Raw genomic sequence first — 24,238 nt, 5'->3', positions numbered from 1 at the left:
AGCACGTGGCCCCTGGGGTGTTGGCATCAGGATCACGCATGAGAGCGAGGGGGCCCTCAGGCGTGTACAGAGGGCGGCCCCCAAGCCCCTACTTCCTCCTTCATCTGCTCCTTTTCTCCTCTCTCATTCTGTTATCAAGATATTACTGTGTGCCCACTATGTCTGGCATTGTTCTAGGCCCCTGGGGAGATAGCAATAAACAAAACAAATAAAAATCCCTAACCTCATACTCTGGTGGGGGAGGTCAGGCCATAAACAAAGAGGAAAACTACAATTCTATGGAGAAAAATAAAGCAGCTGAGGGAGGTTATTTGCTGTTCATTGGCATCCCTGATCTGGAGACATTTGGGTAGATACTTGCAGGAAATGAGGAGCCAGGCCCACTGGTGTCTCAGGGAAGAACATTCAAGACAGAGAGAACAGCTCTGCGAAGGCCCTTAGGTGGGAGCACTCTGCACACATTAAGGCGACAGCAAGGAGGCCTGGTGCCCAGGTGCCCCTGTGAGATACCAAGGGCGGGGTTACATGGGTCATCAAAAGGAATTTTGCTTTTATTCTGAGTGAGTTGGGAGCCACTGGAGGGCTTGGGGCAGAAAAATGACTTGATCTGATGATGACTGTGTTGTGACACCTCTGTGATGTGGACAAGGACAGGAGGAGGTAGGAGGCCCCAGCAACAATCAGGCAATAGAGCACAGTAGTTCACTGGACCACCAAATCGCATTTCCTCAGGATTTTTGCTATAAAACAGACATTTTGGGAGATGCTAACCCATTCCAACTCCCTCATTTTAGAAACTGGAACACTCAAGTCCCAAAAAGTTAAGTGACTTGACCAAGAATATTCACTGTGTTTACAGCAAAGCTGCCACCACCACTATATTCTGATTCCTAGTCCCAGAGTCCAGGACTTGCCCAGAGCACTCTCGTTGCACCTGGATGTGAGTCTGCAGTTCAGAGCTGGAGATGAGAGCTTGGGAGTCAGGATGTATCCACAGGATGTAAAACCACATGCGGAATGAGGTCACCAAACCAGCAAGCAAAGGTGGAGAAGAGAGGTTCAAGCAGAGAACCCTGGGCGTTTCAATATTTCGTGACATGTGCTGAATCAGCAACATGAAGGCCTTTGCTGGCCTTGACAAAAGCTTTTTGGGGAGAACTATGGGAGCAAACACTTGATTGGAGTGGGTTCAAGGGAAAATGGGAGAAGAGGAGCTGAAGACAGTGAGACAGACCACTCTTCCCAGTTTTGCATCCTTGCTGCCCCCTGACTGTTGAGGGTCCAACCAAGCCTCCTTCCCATCCTGGCTTTCTCCTCCATTTTCCATTTCCTCTCTTCCCTCCCTCAGAACTTGCCTGTTTCACCTCCCATTCCTTAAGCCATACTTTCCTCTGAGAAAAAGTCATCTAATAAATGGACATCCACTGAGAGATTAATTAATGAGTTTATTGATGTTTTGCTATCTTCAAGATAGTGTGTATTCTGACATAGAACTCTGACAGATAAACAGGCTTTTCCCGGAGGAGATCATGGCGGCCATAGATTGGAGGAGGGAAGAGACCCAGAACCATGAACACCATATTGTATATTGTGCCCCTGTGCGTCATTATATCCAATACGTACTTTTGACCTGCACAATTTGCAAATCTGAAATTTTCCATTTTGAAATAAACTTTCATGTTGAGGAAATTGCACAGAACACTGAGGCCGTTGCCTAGAGCAGTGCTACTTGAGGGACGTATCAGGACATACCATGAGTCTCCACCAGTTGTGAGGTGTGCTAAGGGCTGTATTACCATAACAAAGTTTCAAAGTACAAATGGTTTCCTTTTGTCTGTAAATTATCTGAGGGACCCCCATACGAATAAGGATCTCAGTGTGTTGTCTTCAGAGGGGGTAAAGCCAAAGTATACTTACTGCTTGTGGGTTGAGACCTGCACATAACGCACAGCCTTCATCTCTGGATAAGACCAAAAGGTGCATCCTATGAAGAGCAATGCTGATCACACCCCTGGATGGTAAATTAAACCAATATTTTTTTATGATGTGAAAAAGTCAAATGCAAGAGGCAATCTGAGAAATGATCATTAGTAACAAGACCACCAAAACCAGAGACTTTACCAGAGTCAGGCAAGGAGGACTCACTCCTCCATTCCGTATTTGGCCACTTGGTTGCAAGTACTGATCACAAAGATGGCTTAGCAACACACCAGGGAGGTGGAGACGGCTTGCCTGCCAAAGGACGGCAGAGCTGGAAGATCCAGGAAGCTCTGAGAACTCCTCCTTGTTCCCAGAAAGAAAGAGAACCAAGAGGGGTAAAATTTGGCTGGCCCCTCGCTGTAGTCACAGATACTTCATTAACATTTTAATTCAAATGGAATTTAAGGGGGAAGGGGGTTAAATGGGTGAAGGTAATCAAAAGATACAAACTGCCAGTTATAAAACAGGCCATGGGGATGTAACGTACAGTATGGCAACTATAGTTAATAATACTATATTGCATATTTGAAAGGTCCTAAGAAAGTAAATCTTCAAAGTTCTTATCACACACACAAAAAACATCTTGCAAGTGTGTATGGAGATGGATGTTAATTAGACAATGTGGTGATCCTTTCAGAATGTACACAAATTGGAATCATTGTTGTATGCCTGAAACGAATTTAGTATTATGTCAATTATACCTCAGTTTTTAAAAAAGAGGCAATTCCTTGGCAGTCCCATGGTTAGGACTCCACATTTCCGCTGCAGAGGGCATGGGTTTGATATCCCTGATTGGGGAACTAAGATCCCACATGCTGCACAGCACAGTGGAAAAAAAAATTTTTTTAAAGAGGAAGAATTCTCAACGTTTATTTCTAAGTCCATCTGCTTCATAGAAGCCATTTGATTTCCTGGAGTTCTTATTAATGGTGCTGATTAACCGGCAATGCTAGTCAAACCCCAAGACCCCTGTTAGTATAGTTGCAGAAGGTGGTAGAAAACAGATCTCACAGAAGGGCTGGTGAGAGGTTTGATAAGCCAGTGAAAGTCAACCTTCTGACCAGCAAAGGAAGAGCAGTATGAAAGTGTAGACATTCAAAACAGACCAAGTCAGGCAGTAAAAAGGAAAAACAGGGTCATGCTTATAAATAATGAGAAGTACATCATCTATTTTTAATTTTGTATACATTATCCACTTTTATTTCAAGAAAATTGTAGTCATTGAACCTAGTTGCCATAGTTAATAACTACCTAAGGAAATTAAACATTCTATAGTTTTAGAAAATAGATTTCTGGCACTGTGCTTTTTCTATAATTTTACACAAATGTGCTGAGGAATTAATTATAAGTAGACTCCACATTAAGCAAGAGCATGGATGGGGCAGAAAGAGTTGGCTCTGTCAGAAGCAGCTGCACAACCAAGGGCAAGTCTCCACGCTTCTCTGTGCCTCAATTTCCCCATTTATAAGACGTGGAAAAATAATACCTAATTTTCCTTCCTTCCCTAAGAACTAAAGATGCTAATTTGAGATAAGATGTGCCTTCTATTGCCAGTTAGTTTCCTAATGTGCTTCATTTTGCCCCTGCTAAATGTAGCTGAAGGGGAGAAGAAATCTTTATTAAAAATCTAAGTAATCAAGGGACTTCCCTGGTAGCACAGTGGTTGAGACTCTGTGCTGCCATTTCAGGTGGCATGGGTTCAATCCTTGGTTGGGGAACTAAGAGTCCACATGCTGCATGGCATAGCCAACATACATATATATTTAAATAGAAGAGCTATTTAACTCAATACAAATATATGTGGTACTGATTAAGAGAACTGATGTATTTACTAGCAATATTTTCAGACAGAGTTTATAAGCACCAAGCTGAGTCTCCATCTTTCAAAGAGCTTTTCTGTTTGCTCTAAGGACCTGATTTACAACTCTCATTCTTTTGCTTTAATAATGTGAAGTTTTTCCATACAAAGCTGGGTCTCTCCTTAGCTCAATGTCCTAATTTCCCCTTGTCAAAATAGCTTTTTTTAGGGAGTCTCTATTGTTTTCAGTTAATTTTAACACTAAATTAAAAGCTTCATATGGTGGTGATTTTAAAACATTTTACTTCGGATGCCAAAAGGTACCTCCTAAACTACTTCAGTCATAATTGTTACCATCGTTACAATAAGGTTTTCATATAGGATCTCTTTTAGACCTCAAAGTGTTCTATAAAGACCACACTTTGAAATTTTGTTCTCTCAAAACATACCCCATACATTAGATAAGGGGTCACTGACCTCATCTTACAGACTAAATAGTCAGGAGAGTACAGAACTTCCCACTGCATTCAAAGGAAATAGCGGCATTTAAATCCTAAATCTAATAATCTAATGCTATTCCAGTGGCTTACCCTCTTTTTTGCCTTTTTTTAATTCCAAGTTTTCTAAAATCATCTGGGAAGTAATAGATCATATTTAATTGTTCAGGCTTTTATGCTGTGCTTTCAGAATCACTTCTGATTTGTGGTCTGGCTCTAGTTCAGTATTATCCAACACGAGGTTTATTTCATCAGCCCTGTATCAAAGCTTCCGCACTTTAGCCAGAAATTAAAGTAATAGCTTTAAGTTTCCCCTCCCTGTCAAAGAGCTAGTCAGTAATACAATTTGCCATATTTTGTAGATGACTGTATATGCTCCTCATAAAAGTGGGATATGGAACACTTTCATTTATTTATTAGCACAGGCACACTCAACTTTCCCTACACAAAGAAAGAATATTTTTTTTCCTCTAATAACCTTACTTCCTTTTAGTGTTATAAATTGTCATGAAGCCTGCAAAAGACTGACTGCCAGACTTTTCTGGTCCTCTGAATAAAGCCCATGGTCCCCCATGTCACTTTCACTGGCATCACTTCTCCTAAAAAAGGTTTACACAGCCAACTACAGTGCCAAGGGAGGAGGGAGGGGTCAAGATAGCGGCGGTGGTCAAAACGGCCACACAGTTGTAAGATGTAAAATAAAGCATTCCAAATACAAAAACTATCAGAAGAAAAAAGCTCTTTTGTAGTATATGTCACAGAGACAGAACACATACCCCCAGAGCAACCTGAGCGCTTGCTTAGCGCTAGCACTTTTTAAAACCCACGCGTAACCTTGATTTGTGGTATTCATGTGCAAGGCTATGTGGTCCAGCGCCCAGAAATCCCGAGTGTTGGGTTCTTTTCTTGGCTGTTCTGAGTGCCCTTGAGCAAATGACTTCAACACCCCTGTTACAGGAAACAGAGATAATCCCACAAACTCTCTACCTCCACCTTGACTCACAGCTCCAGGCTCCCCAGAGAATGAGATGCGGATTAAAGCCAGGTCCTATGAAAATGAACATTACCCTATAGACGACTGTTAGGAGATTAATCCTCTCCCACAGATGAGGTAAAGCCTCAAACCTTAGCACTTAACTTTCTTCTCTTAACATAATCCCTTGAAAACTGAAGATTCACTCCATTTTTCCTGGTTTAAACCCAAATTTAATATTTTTTAAAAAATTCTTACTTGCTAACTCTTCTCAATCAAAACTACACACTAAAACAGCATTGTGAATTTTCTATTTAACTTGTATAGACTAAAAGTAGTCATCCTAGTTTAAAAAGTAAGTCTATAAATGGCAAGGGTCCAAATCTCCTAAGTCTCAAAATACAGAAATAAAGTTAAAATCAGAATACCAAGCGTCTTTTTGAAAATGGAGACTTGCACTACCAAGGATATATACATAGAGAGACATATGTCTATGTTATATATATGTTTCATTTTGTGGAACATGGCAAGCTGATTCTAAAATTTGTTTAAATTTAAAAATGCAAAGGGCCCAAAATAGCCAAGCCACTCTTGAATAGGATGGCAGGCTTTACTCCAGCGTTATCATAGCTATCATAAATAAAGTGGTGTAATATTAGCACAAATAGATTAATGGAATGGAGAAACTGAAGGGACCCAGAAAGTAACACAGACATATACAGATGCTTGATGAATGGCAGAATGGCACTGCGTAGTGCCAGGACCAGTGGCTATACAAAGGACCCTTCCTCACAGTCACAAGTACAACCCAAGGGGAATCAAAATATAAGAAAGGCAAATTATAAAGCATTTTTTAAATGAAAAGATTTTAAAAGATAATATTTTCATGGCTTCAGGATAGAGAAAGATTCCTTTAAAAAAAAGACACAAAAGATACTAAAGAAAAAAAATGAATAGATTTGCCATTAAAATGAAGAATTTTTATCCATCAAAAAACCTTGAAGAGAATGAAAAATAATCAGAGAAGGAGAGGATATTTACAACAAATGTAACTCAATAATGATTAGTACCAAGAATATATACAAATCAATGAGTAAAAGATGGCAGACATGAACACAACTGAGACAAGTTTTGAATAGGCACTTTTCAAAAGAAATCCAGTGACCAATAAACATAAGAGGATGCTCAAATGCTGCTCCTAATTTGAGAAATGCAAAATGAAACCACAATGAATGTCTCTATAAGAACATCACATTGGCTAAAATTTAAGTCTGGCAATATTAAGCGTTGGTGAACTGGAACTCTCATACACAGTGGGGGATGAGGGGACGGGTATTAAATGATAAAGATATGCCTACCTTGTAATCCAGCAGTTAAACTCCTAGGTGAATGCCCTACAGAAATGTGTTTATGTGCACAAAGATGCTCATTGCAGTATTGCTTACAACAGCCAAAAACTGAAAACACTACATAAGTGCCCATCGCAGTAAAATAAAGTGGTACTAATGAAATGGCACATCACACAGTAATGAAAATGAATAAATCACACCGACACGCGATGTGAACTGTATAAGCAACGCTGAGTGAAAGATACCAGACACAACGTAGTGTGATTCCATGTCTACAAGTCAAAAGCAGGCAAAACAAACTAATCCTATTGTTGCACCCATAACCGGTAAAACCATTTTTTAAAAGGGGAGAAGTATTGCCACAAAGTCAGGATAGTAGTTACCCCTGGGGGACAAAGGGAAGGCTGGAGGGGACACACAGGGAGATTTTGGAATGCTGGCAGTGGCTTTTCTGCACCTGGTTTGTGATTACATAGCTGTTTGCTTCATCCATTAAACTGTGTATCTGTTTCATGTACTTTTCTGTTTATTTCACAAAATTTAAAATAATGAGGGAGAATTTGTACTACCAAATGTTAACACTGATTAGAACCATAGTTATTAAAATAGTGTGGAAAAACTAAAAGGCCCACAAATAGGTCCAAGACACAAAAACCACAGAGGAATTTAATATTCTATGATACCAGGACAGTGTAGATTTTTTAAAAATTAAATCTCACCCCATACAATATTCCCAAATAAATTTAAGATGGATTAAAAATTCCCTTCTGAGTTAAAGATAAGTATAAAAGTGAATTTTTTTAAAGTACTAAAAGAAAATAAGGATAAATCTGTAACCATCCTTGGGGTAGGGAAGGCATGCCCTAGCACAACGGCAAAGGTAGACCCCTAAAGAAAACGACTTCTACACAGAAATACCATTCACTGTATTGAAAGGCAAGTAACATGAAAACAGTAGCAACACATGACAAAAAATGGACATCTTAATTCATTAAAAAACTTATAAACCAATAAAAAATGGTAAACTCTCCAAGAGAATATAGGAAAGATATGACTAAGCAATGCTCAAAACAATGAATGTAAATGGCCAATAAACATGGAAAAAACTCAACCTTCATTTGTAATCAAAGAAACACACATTTTAAAGGTAGTCCTTTCCTGTAATTATTGGCAAATATTTTAAATAGCAATTTGCAATTCTGGGAGTTTGATACATCGCTAGTTGGGAATGTTAAAGGAAACAGTCTGTGGGGAGTGATGGGTATCGTCTCAAAAACTTTTACCTATCAAGTCACTTCTAGAAAGGTACCTTTTGGAAATAAGTCACTTTTACACCGATGTGATTATATTTTAAGACGTTGATCACATCACTGTTTTCAGGTTACACTGTAATTAACAAATTGTGAAACAAGCTGATTTTAAAAGTTACAGTACACCCATAAAATGGAATATTCTGCAGCTATCTAAAATGCAAAATATTTAGTATGTGAAAATGTTTACTGTATTTAGAGCAGACTATTAACCAGTATATGACTGCATTATTGAAAATAAACATGTATAATTATGCACAGAAAAGGATGCATCTGTACATGTACCCAATGTTAACAGAGGCCCTTCCTGGGTGGTAGGACTAACAGGGGGACTTGTGCGTATGTGCATGTGAGCCCTCCCATGATCCAGCTTTCCAGAAATAACATGTATTCATTCCATAAAGTAGCATCAATTAACTTTAGGATGTGAAATCATTTACAATTAGAATTGAACCCTTCCCATCACACATACATCTGCCTAAATGTATTCTCATTTAAATTTCATATATGAAAAGTCTCCTTTAAAGTTACATTTAATTAAGCACCAGAAAACATCGCCACTAGCATTTTGAAGTTGTCCAATATTTTATTCTTTCAACACTGTTTAAAGGTGCCAACACATTAGACAAAGAAAACTTTGATAACATACGTGTTAATTTCTTTGGAGACAACCATACAGTCCCTTAATATATGAGATTGCGGTTTCTGTAGCCTATGTAACGCTCTTTTTGGGGGGGGGGGAGGGGGGAGATAACAAACCAATGGTAGCTTTAAAAAATTTTTTGGTTTTCTTATCAAATTGAACCTATCATCTGTTAGAACAATGAAGTCAAGGCAGGCCAAGCCCAAGAACAGCTACTCCCTCCACAAACATCAATCATCTTAGACTTTTCCTGTTCCTCATTACTCCAGGCAAATCTGGTCATCTAGAAAGAGCATCCACCCTCCAGCATCAACTAAAAGTACCCCTTATTCCTAATAAGAAGAAAGAAAACATTTTTCCTAAGGGAAGACAAAGGGAAAAAATATTTTAAGCATTTTCTATGAGTGTCTTCCTTGGTATTTCACATCCAGTACTGTAATAGCCCCATGCAAACATGCACACAGTTCTCTAGATTGCCCCCTTCGTTACTCAAAAAAGGAGAGAACTATATCTTTGTAATTCATTTTAGGTGATGCCTGGGATAACTAAATAATTCACTGAAAGACATGTAAGAAATGCTACTTGGCAGAGGTAAGTATAAAGAAAAAAGCAGTTAATCACCTGCTTTCATTTGGCTTAGAGAAAAAAAAATACTGTATACTATCTACTATATACTAAACTATCAGACCAATATACGACATACTGCAAAAGTTTAATATAATGTGATCAAACACAATACTCAAATATTAAACTTTTCAAGCACAAGGACGTTATCTTCTGAAAGTGGGCTATTTTTATAGCTTCCCTGGTGTAACTTTACAAAACTCTTTCTCTCAACAATGTCTGACACTGATCTTGATACTTGTTAGAAAGTCTGATGTAAGACAAGGAGATCTCAACAGGCAGAGACTCAGGAGATGACCCGAATGCCCATCTTCAGATTTCATCATCGGAGGACGGATCACCATCTTCATCCCTTACTTCCCGGTACTTCCTCGAAGACTCCCCTTCTGGATTATAGCTCTGCATTTTAATATTCAGTCTTTCGGCTAATTTCTGTGCTGCGAGCTTGGCTTGCATTTCCTTTAAAACAAAAAATGAAGCAAAAATTACACACACATCTTTTCCCTACAATTTTTCAGTGGGAAGTCACTGCAACAGAACTGGAAGTAAAGGGGCATTCCACCCTACTCAGTGTTCTCTACCACAATCTGGCTATGCCTACCACAGACACCACAGAGCAGGGCTGGGGAGAGCTACTAACCTGCTATAGTGGTGGTGAGAGACTGCCAGTGATAAACAATGTGCACTGAAATACCCCACCTCCATGCGAGAAACTGAGGAATCAGCTTAGCACTACCATGGTTATAAACATGCAAGCATTTTCGAATATGTGGGCATGTGCATGTGTATATACTACCCTGAAGAACAATCTGAGCTACCAAGTGTCAAAAATCACTAAAGCTGCACTGATCCTCCAACTGGAAGAATCTTCTTTCCTAGATTAAATCACGGCTTCTAGGCTTGAGAGTTACATTTCAATGCCACAGTGAAAACAAAGAATACTGGGGGTGGGATGAATTGGGAGACTGGGATTGCCATATACACAACACGAATAGGAAAAAAAAAATCAAATTGTACACTGTAAATATATGCAGTTTACTGTATGTCAATTATATCTCAATAAAATTCTTAAAAATTAAAATTAAAATCAAAGAATACTAAAAACTGATTATCCCTCTCCAAATTAACTCGCATGAAAATTACTACACAACGAAAAGTCTACGTAAATCTTAGACACTGGCAATGTGCCTGTATATATCCAAGGACACCATCACTGACTGATGGCAGGTGGCAATGCTCATTCCTCCTCTGCCTCTTCACTTTTCTCAGGCTGCCCCCAAACCCCTCGAACTTGTTTATGTCCCTCCCCTAAGGCCTCGGATAGTAAAGGTAGGTGGGACTGAAGTGGAACTACTACTACTACCCTGCCAAGGAAACCAATTCCAAACTGAACGGTTTAATTCAACCTAAAAATAACTTCAGACAGACAATTTAAAAAACAATTCCTCAATGTTTAGTTACAACTAGGCAATAACGAATGCATTGAGAGGAAGAACACTGGCTTTTAAAAAGTATTGCCTTGAAAATACCAATCCATGCCAACCGAGCTTTTATGAAAAGCCAAGGCAGAATAACAACCTAGTTTTGTACGAACTGACACATAGCAATACTAGATTTGGCTGCTGTTTTCCTAGAAGCTCAATATACCCAAACTATCAACATATATATTTAAAGTTCTATGCAGAACACACAGATCTTTGAAGAAAGTGCTATCCAAAATTAAAATAGATTTTTCTATCTTCACAAGAGCCTGCAGATTTGCTTTTAAGCTTAGTGTCCAACTCCAACTGTTTGTTTGTAACACACCACTATTTTCCCATCCCTCTCATGCTCTCCCTGTACTGCAAGAGCCTGGAAACCAAACTTCCCCGATTCTCTTAGCAGGGTTCCAGTTAGATTCCACCACTGACAAGCTCTCACGTGGGTTTTTTAAGGTGGAAGACCAAGAAGCAATACACCTCTACCTGACGGTCTGGGCTTTCAGAGATGTGAAATTTTGCAGTAGTCTCCCCCACTTCCGGCAAATACCACTTTGATGTCACAGGTAGCTGTGATCATCTCCAGCTGTTTCCTGCAGTTCCAGCAACCTCAAGACTCTGCAAGCTAGAGGCACACGCTGTGAGCTGATGGATTAGCTGACCATCCTCTAGTACCTAATCCCTTCTACTAAATTCCGTCCTCCTCGAACCACGTGGAGTAAATTCTGACATACTCAAGCAGCGTCCAACAGGCAGACAAGAAACAAGTCATGCTCTAAATACCTCATAACTGTGCTTCTGCTGTTTCTGAAGTGCCAGCGACTCTTCTATGGAGAGCAGCTGTGCAGGCATGTGGTGGAGCGGCAGAAGCCGGGCTGCTGTGATGTCATCAAGATGCTTCCTGTCCCTGCGCCGCCTCTCTTCTGAGGAGACAGGAGACCCTCTCCTCTGACAAGGACTCGACAAGTCACGTTGCTGTGAAGGTAATCTGAAGGAGGCAACACATGTTACACCATCAGACTATTTCCTTTTCATACACACATTTACAACATTCACACACACAAAAGTGGCCTTTAACCTTGGGGGTTAATTCTTCTACAAAGGTAATAGTAAGCCCTTTGCCAATATTTCCATGTGTAGATAAAACGTTCCTTTCTTTTTTTTTTTTAAACATATTTACCTCAGAAACAGAAATATTTAAATTGGCACCTTCTTGGTGAATAATTGACAATGCATTGCTCTAACAGATAGTAAGTGTAGATAGATATACTCTTTGCCTTCTCTCTTCAAAGCTTACACTTGAGCTGAAGCCTGTGTTCATTTTGTCCATTCAAAAACATCTGCAAAGGGGCTTACTGTCCAGCAGAGGGAAATACACCTGTAAACAGTTTCCCTGCAGTATAGTATCACAGGTACTATGACACAGGCCCACACACGGAAACGGCCAGTTGTAAGGGAGACAGGGTGGTGGTCAGAAACACTTCCAAAAAGTGCAATCTGAGGAGTCTTGGAATAGTAAGAATTCAGCACGTAAATGATGGGATCCCCACTGGCATCCTAGGAGGGAGTGAGGAGTGACAGGGCTGCAGCACAGATGAAGCACAGGACGTGGAGACTACGGAAAAGGCAGCAAGATCCGGCTGGGGGGAGGACGCTGGGTCCAGCCCACAGTGCAACTTCTATTCTACGTAACAGGTTCGGGTTCACATTCTACAAACTGCACTCTGGCAGCAGTGGAGAGGATGGACTGGTGGAGTTAAGACTAGGCCAGGATAGATCACAACTACAGCCCGAGAGCGCGATGAGAGCCTTCACTTCAACAGGAGAAAGGATGAACGTAAGAAAGATCAGAGAGGAAAGTCAAGGAAATGTACTGTGAGGTCCCATGGCTAGCAGATATGGAAAGGAGAGAAAGAAAGAAAGTGGTGGCACTACTGACTTAGGGAATATGGGAGAAAGTAGTTTGGGAAGAAATGAGTTCTACTTTGTACATGATAAACCTAAGGTGCCACAGATCACCTCCACGTGGTCGGCTTTCACAGGGAACTGGCTGTGCAAATCTGAAGTTCTGGGAAGACCTGGGCTAGACGTCGATGAGGGGCAGCCTCCAGCATCCAGAAGAGCACGCAGGTGGCCAAAGGAAGAGCAGAATAGGAGCCAAAGGACACCCTCATCCCACCCTCCCAACCTCCATCTGTCTACAGCCTGGCTCACCAAGGTCCAGCCTTTTCAGATAACTGCATCCTGTCTCTCTCTTGTAAACGTCCCTTGGGAACCCTCATTGATACTCCTTACTCTCTTCCCGCTTCTGGCTAAATGACCATAATACAGAACCAGGATCAGTGTATTCTCTGTCGTACGTGTTGACTAGATGATGCTTCTGGTTTTCTGCCTTCTTAGAAGTGCAGAAAGATACGTCACCACACACAAGATGAGCAGTTACTTAATCAAAAACTACGTTTTATTCCCAACTAAAAATTAATATAATTCTGGTTTTTTATGCAGAAGAAATAGTTTTGAGGTTAAAAAAAATGGTAAGATAGGACTAAACTTTAAAGTCTCTATAGTAATAATTTAAAAATTTGGCTTCAGGTATTTTTACCTATAGGCTTTGAGTGTTTCAAAGAACGGCAGTAGTGGTTAGACTTTGTATCTGATGTTACATTCTTATAAATCTACTCCCTGATTTGAGTGTTTTATTTGCACATAAGTAAATTATACTCTTTGCAAACAGCTTTTGTGTTTCTGAAAATCTCAGATACAAAACTATGACAAGGAACTCAGAAGCCGAGTTCATTTGCCCCTCCTGCCCAAATCTGTTTTCCGTTTTTTTAACCCCTTCTCTGCTCCCTTCCTCCTGAAATTATTATCCAGTTTAATGTTCTTCCAAGTGTGTAAGCCTTGAGTCCTCATCTAGATCCTAAACTCCACAAGGAGCAGAATCTTTACTCTTGTGTTGCCACAGCATCTGCTACTTACACGTAGTGAGCACAAAAATAATTTTTACTGAGAAAGGCCATTGGCTCCTACAATTGTTTTCCCCTTAGCTTACAGTCTAGTCAAAGGGGGAGCCATATACCAGAAAATGGTTCCGGAAAAAACTGTAATAAATTCTCTAACTCTATGTTAAATATGAAACATTGCCTAAGTATCCTGAAATGTAATACTCCATCTGCTATTGAAAACCTTTTCAATTATTTGGCTAAAAAAACCAAAGCATTTTTCAACAGGAATCCCCTACTCTTGTCAGGCTAGTTTCACTATTTCCACAATACACTCATGCCCAAGTATAAGCAGTTGTCACACCAAGTCCACTGACCGTAAAGCATTCTCCCAGTTCTCAGAGTTTAACAAATATTATGCTCCTGTGACAAGCCTGCTTCCAATGGTACTTACACATTGGTTTTAAATTTATGCGGTGGGGGCATGGGGTTTTTGGCTCGCATTTCTAGCACTTCCATGTAATGAGGCTTCTTCTGCAGCCCACTCCAAAGGCCAGCCAAGTTCTCAGGCCTCTGGTTTTCTTCTGAGTGGTGTTCAACAGGGTCTGCAATCATGATCCTTTGTAATCTATCAATAAACAGGTTTTCTGAGCTGCTAGCATGATCCTCCGCTGGACCTGAAGCACGATGCTGAGGGAGGCGCTCACTGGCTTCGGGTGAGGAAGGCATGGCTGCTATGCTGCTGGAAGCTGGGCACTCACTCACGGTGTGTTCAGCCTCGGGGACCTCAGCATCGCCTCCTCGAGTCACATGTGCCAGTCCCTGTTGTTGTGAGGTTGTCTGAGATGATGTGATGTTAGCTACAGAGGAACAGCCAGGAACTGGTGATGAAGTATCAAGCATCTGGTCAGAATTCTGGGCCTTATCTGTGTCCCCATCAAAAACTGCAATCGCTTGTTGCCTCTCCTTACAGTCTAAACTAACAGGATGAAAGAGTTCACTTCTTCCTCTAACGTCTTCACGTTCTGCAATGGCAGCTTTCAGTTTGGCGACCGAGTCTAAGATCTTCTTACCTTTGTCGGGCAATTTGCAGATGAATTTTCTGGCAAAAGGAAAAGAACAGGTATACATTAGAGAGAGCCATGTTTTTAAACTTGACACATACAAAGCATTATTCTCAAAGGGAGAAAAATCGATCAAAAATCCAATTTCCAACGGACCCAAAACAGGAATGAAATATGAGAATCATTATCCAAATACCTCTCCAAAACAAGGGGCTGCAGGAAGAATAGTGAATATGCCTCATTAGTCTCATCTAATTAGAATTTCTGCAAAAGTATTTTAAGCATGATACCAATACAAGATACCCTCCAAATCAGCAATTTTTAAAAGTGTGATCTCCAAGACTTTCCTGGGGAGGGGAGGTGGATGAATCTGCAAGCTAAAAACTATTTTTATAATAACACTAAGATACTATTTGCCATTTTCAGTCTCATTTTCTTACCATGATGATATGGATGATACCACCGCTCTGATGGCTAACACAACTTGTATGCCTGTGTATTGTTGTGTTTTAAAGATTCTCACTTGTAATTCTTAAGACAATGATAAATATCAGTAGATCTAACACACATATGACAAGAGCTCTTCAGGATGCTCAATAAGTTTTAAGAGTAAAAGGGGTCCTGAGATCAAAAAGTTAACTCACCACTAATAGATTAAAAATCGGTTCTCACAAAGTCAAAATAGTTGTCTCTACCATGAAGCCCGCAAGTGATCATTTGCCCTTTTTGCTGAGTGGCATAAGTTCCTTTCCTGATTTCCTTTTCTTTAGCTACACAATAAATAGGGAGGGAAAGTTACATCTCAGGCGCCCTATTCCTTATGACACTACATTCATTCCCCAAATTCTAACTATTAACCTCCCTCTTCAGTCGAGATGCCTGTTTTGCAAACCTTCTCCTCTCTCTCTTGAGCCTCATGACCACTTCTCCAGGTATAATTAACTCTTCCATCAACTCAGCTCCAGTAAGTAAACTCAATCTTGGACCTATTCACCTCCCCCAACTTTCCTATTTTATTAATGGTGCTCCATACAGGATGGAAACTTCAGCCATCTCTGTCAACTACGTTATTTTATTATCCTACACCTGACGTAGTTGTCCCAACCCCACAACTACCCTTCTAATTCACTTTCCTACAACCCCCTTGTTGGGAACCCCTCTGAAAATATCCTCCTACTCTCTTTTGCCTCTCATTCCTTCAAACTATACTGCACCGACCTGCTAAAATAAGCTTCCTAAAAAATCATTTTCATCATACCGATCCTCTGCTAAAATCCATTAAGTCTACCAGCTGAATGTGAGTGCATCTTTCTTTGCCTAATAAACCACTCTTTTATTCCACTGTTCTCATCTCCTACAGTTCCTGTAGAGATGGAAATGACTAGACGTTTGGGGCACTACTGGGGAGGAGGGGGGACGAAAGGATTTGGGAGAACCGACACAGGAGCTGAGTAAATAAAACCAACGAGGAGCTGATGAGGAGCTGAAACGCGAGGAAGTCATCCCCGTAGGCGCCCCGCGCCTGGCTGAACGCGGTCGGCTCTGGGACTGTAGACCGGCCACGCGCCCGCAGGCCTGGAACGGACCTGACTGAGGCAAGGTCACCTTCCAGGGAAGGGATCGGGGTGGGGGCAGGGAGGGACGCGTCCCAGGAAGCCCGAACCCGAGAAGCCCGGCGGTGACTCGGCGGGACCGAAGCTTACACGTTGCGCAAAAGTCTCTCCTGGCGCTTCAACATCTCCCGCAGCTCCGCCAAACTCCGCTGCCCCAAGTCCTCGGGAGCTTGGGGCTCGAAGCCGCGGGGCAGCGAGGACATTCTGCGGGGGCTGAGGCTGGCGAGGCGGCGGGCACTCGGCGTCCGCGGCAGCCCCCGCGGCCGACGCTGGATCCGCGGCCGGCGAAGACTCCGGCGAACGAGCGGGAGTCGCCATTTTCCCGGAAGAACAGGTCTTCTTCTAGCCGAATCGAGCTTTATTGAAACGCCGGAAACAAACACGGACGGGGGGAGTGGGTGGCCGGAGGGGCGGGAAAGGGCGGGAGTTGCGGCGTGACGTCACGCGCCCGCCAGGCGCGCTTTCGAGTGGCTTGTTCTTCGTCTGTGCATCTGCTTTGTGCCTGTTTATTCAGAAAGTTTTTGGTGAGTGCCTCGGGCCCTGCCCTTAAGGAGTCTACGGAGTGGGGGAGGGGGGCAGACATTAATCAAGAAATAGTCAAACAACAGAATTGTAAGACGGCTGTGGGCACCAGGGAAGGCACTCCGAGAAGTGAAATATATGTGGAAGCCTGAGTGATAAGTTGGTTAGCTATTGGTGAGGCTGGAGGATGTGCCGGGCAGGGGAGGCCCTGGCCTATGGCTTGGCCCTCCTAGTCCAAGGCTTAGTGAAGTCCGCAAACGTTAAAGTTGGAAGGACCTTTAGGGACCATCCGCGTTTTATAATGGGGTTCTGTGGCGTTTGGAACAGGACTTTTCTTCGTTTGCGTGACTGCCTCAGTCACTGAAAGATATTTGGTGTCTGGCGTCTGCCCACTAGTTGCTTTGGCACTCCTGAGTCCTAGTAATACAAAACGCAACCCCCCCCCCCCCGCCCCAAAACACACACACACACACACACACAAAGGCCCACAAGAGGTCATGGGGGTGGGAGGTGCTGTGTGTAAGCCAGTGGAGAACCTCTCTTTCAAGTTCCCTATTTTGTCTATAGAAAAACAAAGGCACAAAAACCCAAGTTTTCCCAGGGCACAAAACTAGTAAGCGAGAACATCAGAGTTTAAACATAAATGCCCAGGTGCTCTCTGTACCACACCAATTTGAAAAACTTCTTTCAAATTGTAAGAAAATTTTTTGGGCTGTTGAGGAAGGCAGTATAATAAGCATTACACCTAGCTCTTACCTTCGCTTCATAGTTCAGCTTGGAGAGCTGTGTCCCAAAAAAATAGTAGGAAGCATGCTATAGTCATAACAGAGATCAGCTGGGAGGTTCGAAAGACCCTATAACCTCCAACACCAGCCTCCCCTTTCTTTGATATGGAAAATTTACATTTTCTCCATACTTTGCAAGGTGCTATAATAAACACAAGCAATTCCCTCCCAATCGGACAGATGTGCTAGATAAAATCTGAAGCTGCTTGAGGGAGCACAGCTGATGCCATTTCTGTATCCTTGCAATCTAGTCCATTCTCATCAGTTTAATGTATCAAATTCTCAACATAAAGCCTGCTTTGAAGCCCAAGGATTTCAGTAACCGGTTCCATCCCTAGCTAAATGGGAAATGCTTGAGTAAGATCCCTGTCAGGTAGCTGTCCCCTGGCAAACTCCCCCAAAGCCTTCCTCACCCTGTCCCTAGACCGCAGCTGAAGGCCTTTATTCCCCCCACAGTAGTAAACCCCTTCTGATCCTGGGCCACAGGTGCCCTTAAAGCAAGGATGCTTTCTCTTGAGCCTAAGAATTTTGCCCTTAGCTGTTTTGCTTTTGTGGAAGGCTGTCCGTTTTCCCCTAGCTCATTATGAATCTTAGCTCAAGTTTCACCTTCTCCCTGAGCCTTCTTAGATTATCCCAACCCAAATTGCTCTCTGAGCATAACTACAGTGCTTAGAATATATTATGCTTCACCAGTTGTGTTGTGCATGGTGATTTCTTTTTTTTTTTAATTATTTATTTATTTTATTGGCTGTGTTGGATCTTCGTTGCTGCACACGGGCTTTCTCTAGTTGCAGTGAGCAGGGGCTACTCTTCGTTGTGCACGGGCTTCTCATTGCAGTGGCCTCTCTTGTAGAGCACGGGCTGTAGGCACCTGGGCTTCAGTAGTTGCGGCACATGGGCTCAGTAAGTTGTGGCTCATGGACTCTAGAGCACAGGCTCAATAGTTGTGGCACACAGGCTCAGCTGCTTTGTGGCATGTGGTATCTTCCTGGGACAGGGATCGAACCCATGTCCCCTGCATTGGCAGGCAGATTCTTACCCACTGAGCCACCTAGGAAGTCCAGCATGGTGATTTCTTTTCTAACAAACTTGTAAAGTCAGGGGGTTCTGTCAAGGAGCTGTATTTGTACTTTTCTGTCTCCCTTAATGCATATAGCAGGTACTAATTAGTAGAATCTCCCTCTCATAATTTTTCTCTCTGCCTTCCCCTGTATTCCCCTTATTCTTAATGAAATATCCTTTCTATATGTACAGATCTTAAGCTTTTAATATAAACATTAACCATAATTTTTTTGTTGTTGTTGTTGCATTGGGTCTTTGTTGCTGTTTCTCTAATTGTGGCAAGCGGGAGCTGCTCATTGGGGTGGCTTCTCTTGTTGCGGAGCACAGGCTCTAGGCGAGCGGGCTTCAGTAGTTGTAGCACTTGGGCTCAGTAGTTGTGGCTCATGGGCTCAGTAGTTGTGGCCCATGGGCTCTAGAGCTCAGGCTCAGTAGTTGTGGCACCCAGGCTTAGTTGCTTCACAGCATGTGGGATCTTACCGGACCAAGAATTAAACCCATGTCCCCTGCATTGGCAGGCAGATTCCTAACCACTGCACCACCAGGGAAGTCCCTAACCATAATTACTGTGAAAATATATTCAGTGGTACGGGATAGAATCTTTTATACACCATAGATTAGGATTTCAAGTCGTCATAATACAAATCTGAATTCCTAACAAGAGGTGTACCAACTGTCTAGTTCTTGAATCAGTAACCAAGAGGCTTAGCAAGTGAAGAAATTTTGTCAAACTTTGTTCTAGATGTTTCTGAGAGTGTTTTTTCCGCTGAGATTAACATTCAAATCAGTGGACTTTGAGTGGTAAATCAGATTGCCCCCTATAGTGTGTGTGGGCCTCATCAGATCAGTTGAAGCCCTTAAGGGAACAAAGATTGACCTCCCCTGAGCAAGAAGGAATTCACCAGCAGACAGCCTTCAGACTTGAACTGTAAGTTCCTGGGTCTCTAACTTGCTGGTCTACCTTAAAGTGAATCAGGCAATGTCTCTCCCTCCCTTTCTCTCTCTCTCTCTCTCAATGCCTGATACGATTGTCATTACACAAACACACACACCCTGTTGGATCTTTTCCTCTGATGAACCTTGACTAATACAGAGCCCAGTTGCATCAATCTGTTAGGAAAATCAAGGCTTGATTGATAGACTGGCCTTCAGGGTGAGAGAGCTGACTGGGAAGTGGGAAAGCTCACATTTGCGCTGCCCCTGGTACGTGCTGAGCACATGGAGAAGAGATGGAAACCAGGGGTCATAAACAAGTATGAACAAATTCTGTTTTCTTGTGCATGCGTGTGTGTGTGTGTGTGTGTGTGTGTGTATGAATGAGTATGGTTTTCTTAAGCATCCACATGGAAATGGAACATGCTTAACTTTTTTTTATATACATCTTTATAATTGCTTTACAAGGTTGCATTAGTTTATGCTGTACAGCAGAGTCAGTCAGCCATATGTATACATATATCCCTATACCTCCTCCCTCTTGAGCCTCCCTCCCACCTTCCCTATCCCACCCCTCTAGGTCGTCACAAAGCACCAAGCTGATCTCCCTGTGCTATGCAGCAGCTTCTAACTAGCCATCCATTTTACATTTGGTAGTGTATATATGTCAGTGCTACATCCCAATCTCACTACGTCCCAACTTCCCCTTCCATCCCTGTGTCTTCAAGTCCGTTCTCTACATCTGTGTGTTTATTCCTGCCCTGCCACTAGGTTCATCAGTACCATTTTTCTAGATTCCATATATATGTGTTAGCATATGGTATTTGTTTTTCTATTTCTGACTTAACTTCACTCTGTATGACAGTGTCTGGGTCCATCCACCTCACTACAAATAACTCAGTTTCATTCCTTTTTATGGCTGAGTAATATTCCATTTTGTATATGTGCCACATCTTTATCCATTCATCTGTCAATGGACATTCAGGTTGCTTCCATGTCCTGGCTATTGTAAATAGTGCTGTAGTGAACACTGTGGTACCTGTATCTTTTTGAATTATGGTTTTCTCAGGGTATATGCCCAGTAGTGGGATTGCTGGGTTATATGGTATTCTATTTCCAGTTTTTTCAGGACTCCCCATACTGTTCTCCATAGTGGGTGTGTCACTTTACATTCCCACCAACAGTGCAGGAGGGTTCCCTTTTCTTCACACCCTCTCTAGCATTAATTGTTCCTAGATTTTCTGATGATGGTCATTCTGACCCGTGTGAGGTGATACCTTGTTGTGCTTTTGATTTGCATTTCTCTAATGATTAGTAATGTTGAGCATCTTTTCATGTGTTTGTTGGCCAACTGTATGTCTTCTTTGGAGAAATGTCTGTTTAGGTTTTCTGCCCATTTTTGGATTGGGTTGTTATTTTGATATTGAGCTGCATGACCTGCTTGTATATTTTGGAGATTAATCCTTTGTCAGTTGCTTCGTTTGCAAATATTTTCTCCCATTCTGAGGGTTTTTTCGTCTTGTTTATGGTTTCCTTTGCTGTGCAAAAACTTAAGTTTCATTAGGTCCCATCTGTTTATTTTTGTTTTTATTTCCATTACTCTAGGAGGTAGGTCAAAAAGGAACTTGCTGTCATTTATGTCATAGAGTGTTCTTATGTTTTCTTCTAAGACTTGTATGGTGTCTGGCCTTACATTTAGATCTTTAATCCATTTGGAGTTTATTTTTGTGTATGGTGTTAGGAAGTGTTCTAATTTCATTCTTTTACATGTAAGCTGTCCAGTTTTCCCAGCACCACTTATTGAAGAGGCTGTCTTTTCTCCATTGTATATTCTTGCCTGCTTTGTCAAAGATAAGTTGATCATATGTGCATGGATTTATCTCTGGGCTTTTTATCCTGTTCCATTGATCTATATTTCTGTTTTTGTGCCAGTACCATACTGTCTTGATTACTGTAGATTTGTAGTGTAGTCTGAAGTTAGGAAGCCTGATTCCTCCAGCTCCGTTGTGCTTTCTCAAGATTGCTTTGGCTATTCGGGGCTTTTGTGTTTCCATATAAATTGTAAACTTTTTTGTTTTAGTTCTGTGAAAAATGCCATTGGTAATTTGATAGAGACTGCATTGAATCTGTAGATTGCTTTGAGTAGTATAGTCATTTTCACAATGCTGATTCTTCCAATCCAAGAACATGGTATGTCTCTCCATCTGTTTGTATCGTCTTTGATTTTTTTCATCAGTGTCTTATAGTTTTCTGCATACAGGTCTTTTGCCTCCTTTGGTAGGTTTATTCCTAGGTATTTTATTCTTTTTGTTGCAGTGGTAAATGGGAATGCTTCCTTAATTTCTCTTTCTGACTTTGCACTGTTAGTGTATAGGAATGCAAGGAACATGCTGAACTTTGAGTTAAGCCTGTAGCAGCCATAGCTAATGAAAAATTAATCAAGAGTGGTAGACCCAAGACTTTATTGAACAATAATGGCTGACACCTGTGTACCATTTACCAATCCTTCTCTTCCATTCAGTCCCCCAAAGTGCTTTCTTGATGGGCCAGCCTTGCCAGCTGCCTCATCTGTCTTTACCTCAGCGCAGAACTTCACAAATCACAAGAGCCTGGCCAGCTTTGGAAGAGAAAGTACAGGAAGGAACAGGCAATTGGAATTGGGTATGAGAAAAACAGAGTGAAAAAAGGAAAGAGAAAGGGACTGGTAGAGAGGGAGAGAAAGAAGTGGAAGGGGTAATAAGGGGAATCCCTTTCTCTGCACAGATACCAGAAGCAGAAAGCTTCGTAGGAAGCTCTGTGCTGAGGAATTCACAAATTCATTTCCCTTTCAGCCCTAAAATTCTATACTTCTACAAAATGTCACATTTCCCCTCTTTGTGTTTCACTGTGATCCCACCACAGCAAAAGGTTTTCCTCAGCTACCCAAGGGTTTAGGCTGTAAAGTGCATGCACTCCACACTAAAAGTAAATTCTTGCATTAGTTATCCAAACTGTTTGAAATGAGGAACCAAATTTTCAGTTCATATCTCCCTCTTTATCAGCAAATAGTAATTTAAAGCCATTTACCAGGGCTGTAGTTCCCCACTGACAGACTGTGGGCTATTAAAATTAATCCTGACAGAAGATCCTTACTGCTTTTTCCATGCATATTCAGGCAGTTGGTTTATGAACAGGATGAACAGACGGCCCATCCCCGAGGGCTTAAGGGAGGAAGCACGTTAAAATGGCTGCCTGCATCTTTGTTTGCTCAGCTGCTTGGAAAAAAACGAAGACTGAGGGAAATGGGATTAATCAAGGGGGCAGTTGCCGGTGGAAAAAAAATAGGAAGACTCTGGTGAGAAAATCCCAGCAAATAAGGTTCAAGTCTAAGGGAAAGCTTTTCTCTTCAGACTTTCACACGGTTGAGTGTTTTTTGGCGACAAATTTCCCATTTCAGGCCACCAGTGTTTTGTGATATTTTTGTTCGCATGGGAAGAGAGAATTCAGAAAAAAAAAAATTAAATGTTTGTTTCTAAAGTTCCAGGTGATTTTACTTTGTAATTAGCAACATTAATGAAGATTATTGGTTAGATATGTGACTAATGGTGATTGAATAACACCTATGATTTTTCATATGAATAAACTTACAAACCAGGAAAAAAAGTCCTTGGAAGATCGCATGTACTGATATGTGGTACAGAATATACAGACATTGTAACTGAGGCCCCTCCTCTCCCATTAGGAGACAGAATCTTTTTTTTTTTTTTAACATTTTATTGAAGGATAGTTGATCTACAATGTTGTGTTAATTTCTGCTGTACAGCAAAGTAATTCATTTATACATATACATACTTTTCCATATTCTTTTCCAGTATGGTTTATCACAGGATATCTAATATAGTTCCCTGTACCATACAGTAGAACCTTGTTTTTTATCCATCCTATGTAAACTAGCTTGCATCTGCTAATCCCAAACTCCCAGTCCTTCCCTCTTCCAACACCCTCCCCCTTGGCAACTACAAGTCTGTTCTCTATGTCTCAGTCTCTTTCAAGAGACATAATCTTTATTTATTTATTTATTGGCTGTGTTGGGTCTTTGTTGCATGTGGGCTTTTCTCTAGTGGCGAGTAGGGGCTACTCTTCGTTGCAGTGCAGTCTTCTCATTGCAATGGCTTCTCTTGTTGCGGAGCATGGGCTCTAGGACCACGGGCTTCAGTAGTTGCAGCACATTGGCTCAGTAGTTGTGGCTTGCAGGCTCTAGACCACAGGCTCAGTTGCTGTGGCACATGGGCTTAGTTGCTCCACGGCATGTAGGATCTTCCCCAACCAGGGATCGAACCTGTGCCCTGGATTGGCAGGTGGATTCTTAAGCACTGTGCCACCAGGGAAGTCCCAGGAGACAGAATCTTGAATAAGATTTGAAATATCTTCCCCCTCTTCTAACTTATTTCACTTATCTTTGATGCATTGGCTAAAATTCCACCAATAAGAAAATTACTAGGTTAACAAGGATCTTCCTTTGAGACAGTAGATATTTCTAGAAGGGTTGTGGCCTATCCGTCATTTACACTTGAGTGTGAATTTGTTCCAAATAGCTTTCTCACAAAAGGCTAGCTGAGGTGATGACATACACTGAAAGAGTGGGCTTTGTTAGGAAGGAAAGGGATAAAACGGAGAGAATTTTAAGCA

General features: G+C 41.7%; 1 protein-coding gene across 1 annotated transcript; it reads right to left on the bottom strand.

Moving 5' to 3' along the window:
- Positions 1 to 7,236: 7,236 nt before the first annotated feature.
- On the bottom strand, positions 7,237 to 16,598 carry POLR2M (RNA polymerase II subunit M). The gene is made up of 4 exons (XM_057722490.1): positions 16,362 to 16,598; positions 14,049 to 14,696; positions 11,436 to 11,640; positions 7,237 to 9,633 (listed from the first exon to the last, which is right to left on the bottom strand). The coding sequence occupies exons 1-4, from the start codon at positions 16,472 to 16,474 to the stop codon at positions 9,487 to 9,489; spliced, it is 1,113 nt and encodes a 370-aa protein (XP_057578473.1). The 5' UTR covers positions 16,475 to 16,598; the 3' UTR covers positions 7,237 to 9,486.
- Between the last annotated feature and the right edge of the window lie 7,640 nt (positions 16,599 to 24,238).

This window comes from Hippopotamus amphibius, chromosome 2 (genome assembly GCF_030028045.1).
Source record: "Hippopotamus amphibius kiboko isolate mHipAmp2 chromosome 2, mHipAmp2.hap2, whole genome shotgun sequence".
NCBI classification, from domain to species: domain Eukaryota; kingdom Metazoa; phylum Chordata; class Mammalia; order Artiodactyla; family Hippopotamidae; genus Hippopotamus; species Hippopotamus amphibius.
The sequence above is the reverse complement of the archived record's forward strand: the minus strand, read 5'-3'. Positions and strand labels throughout refer to the sequence as shown.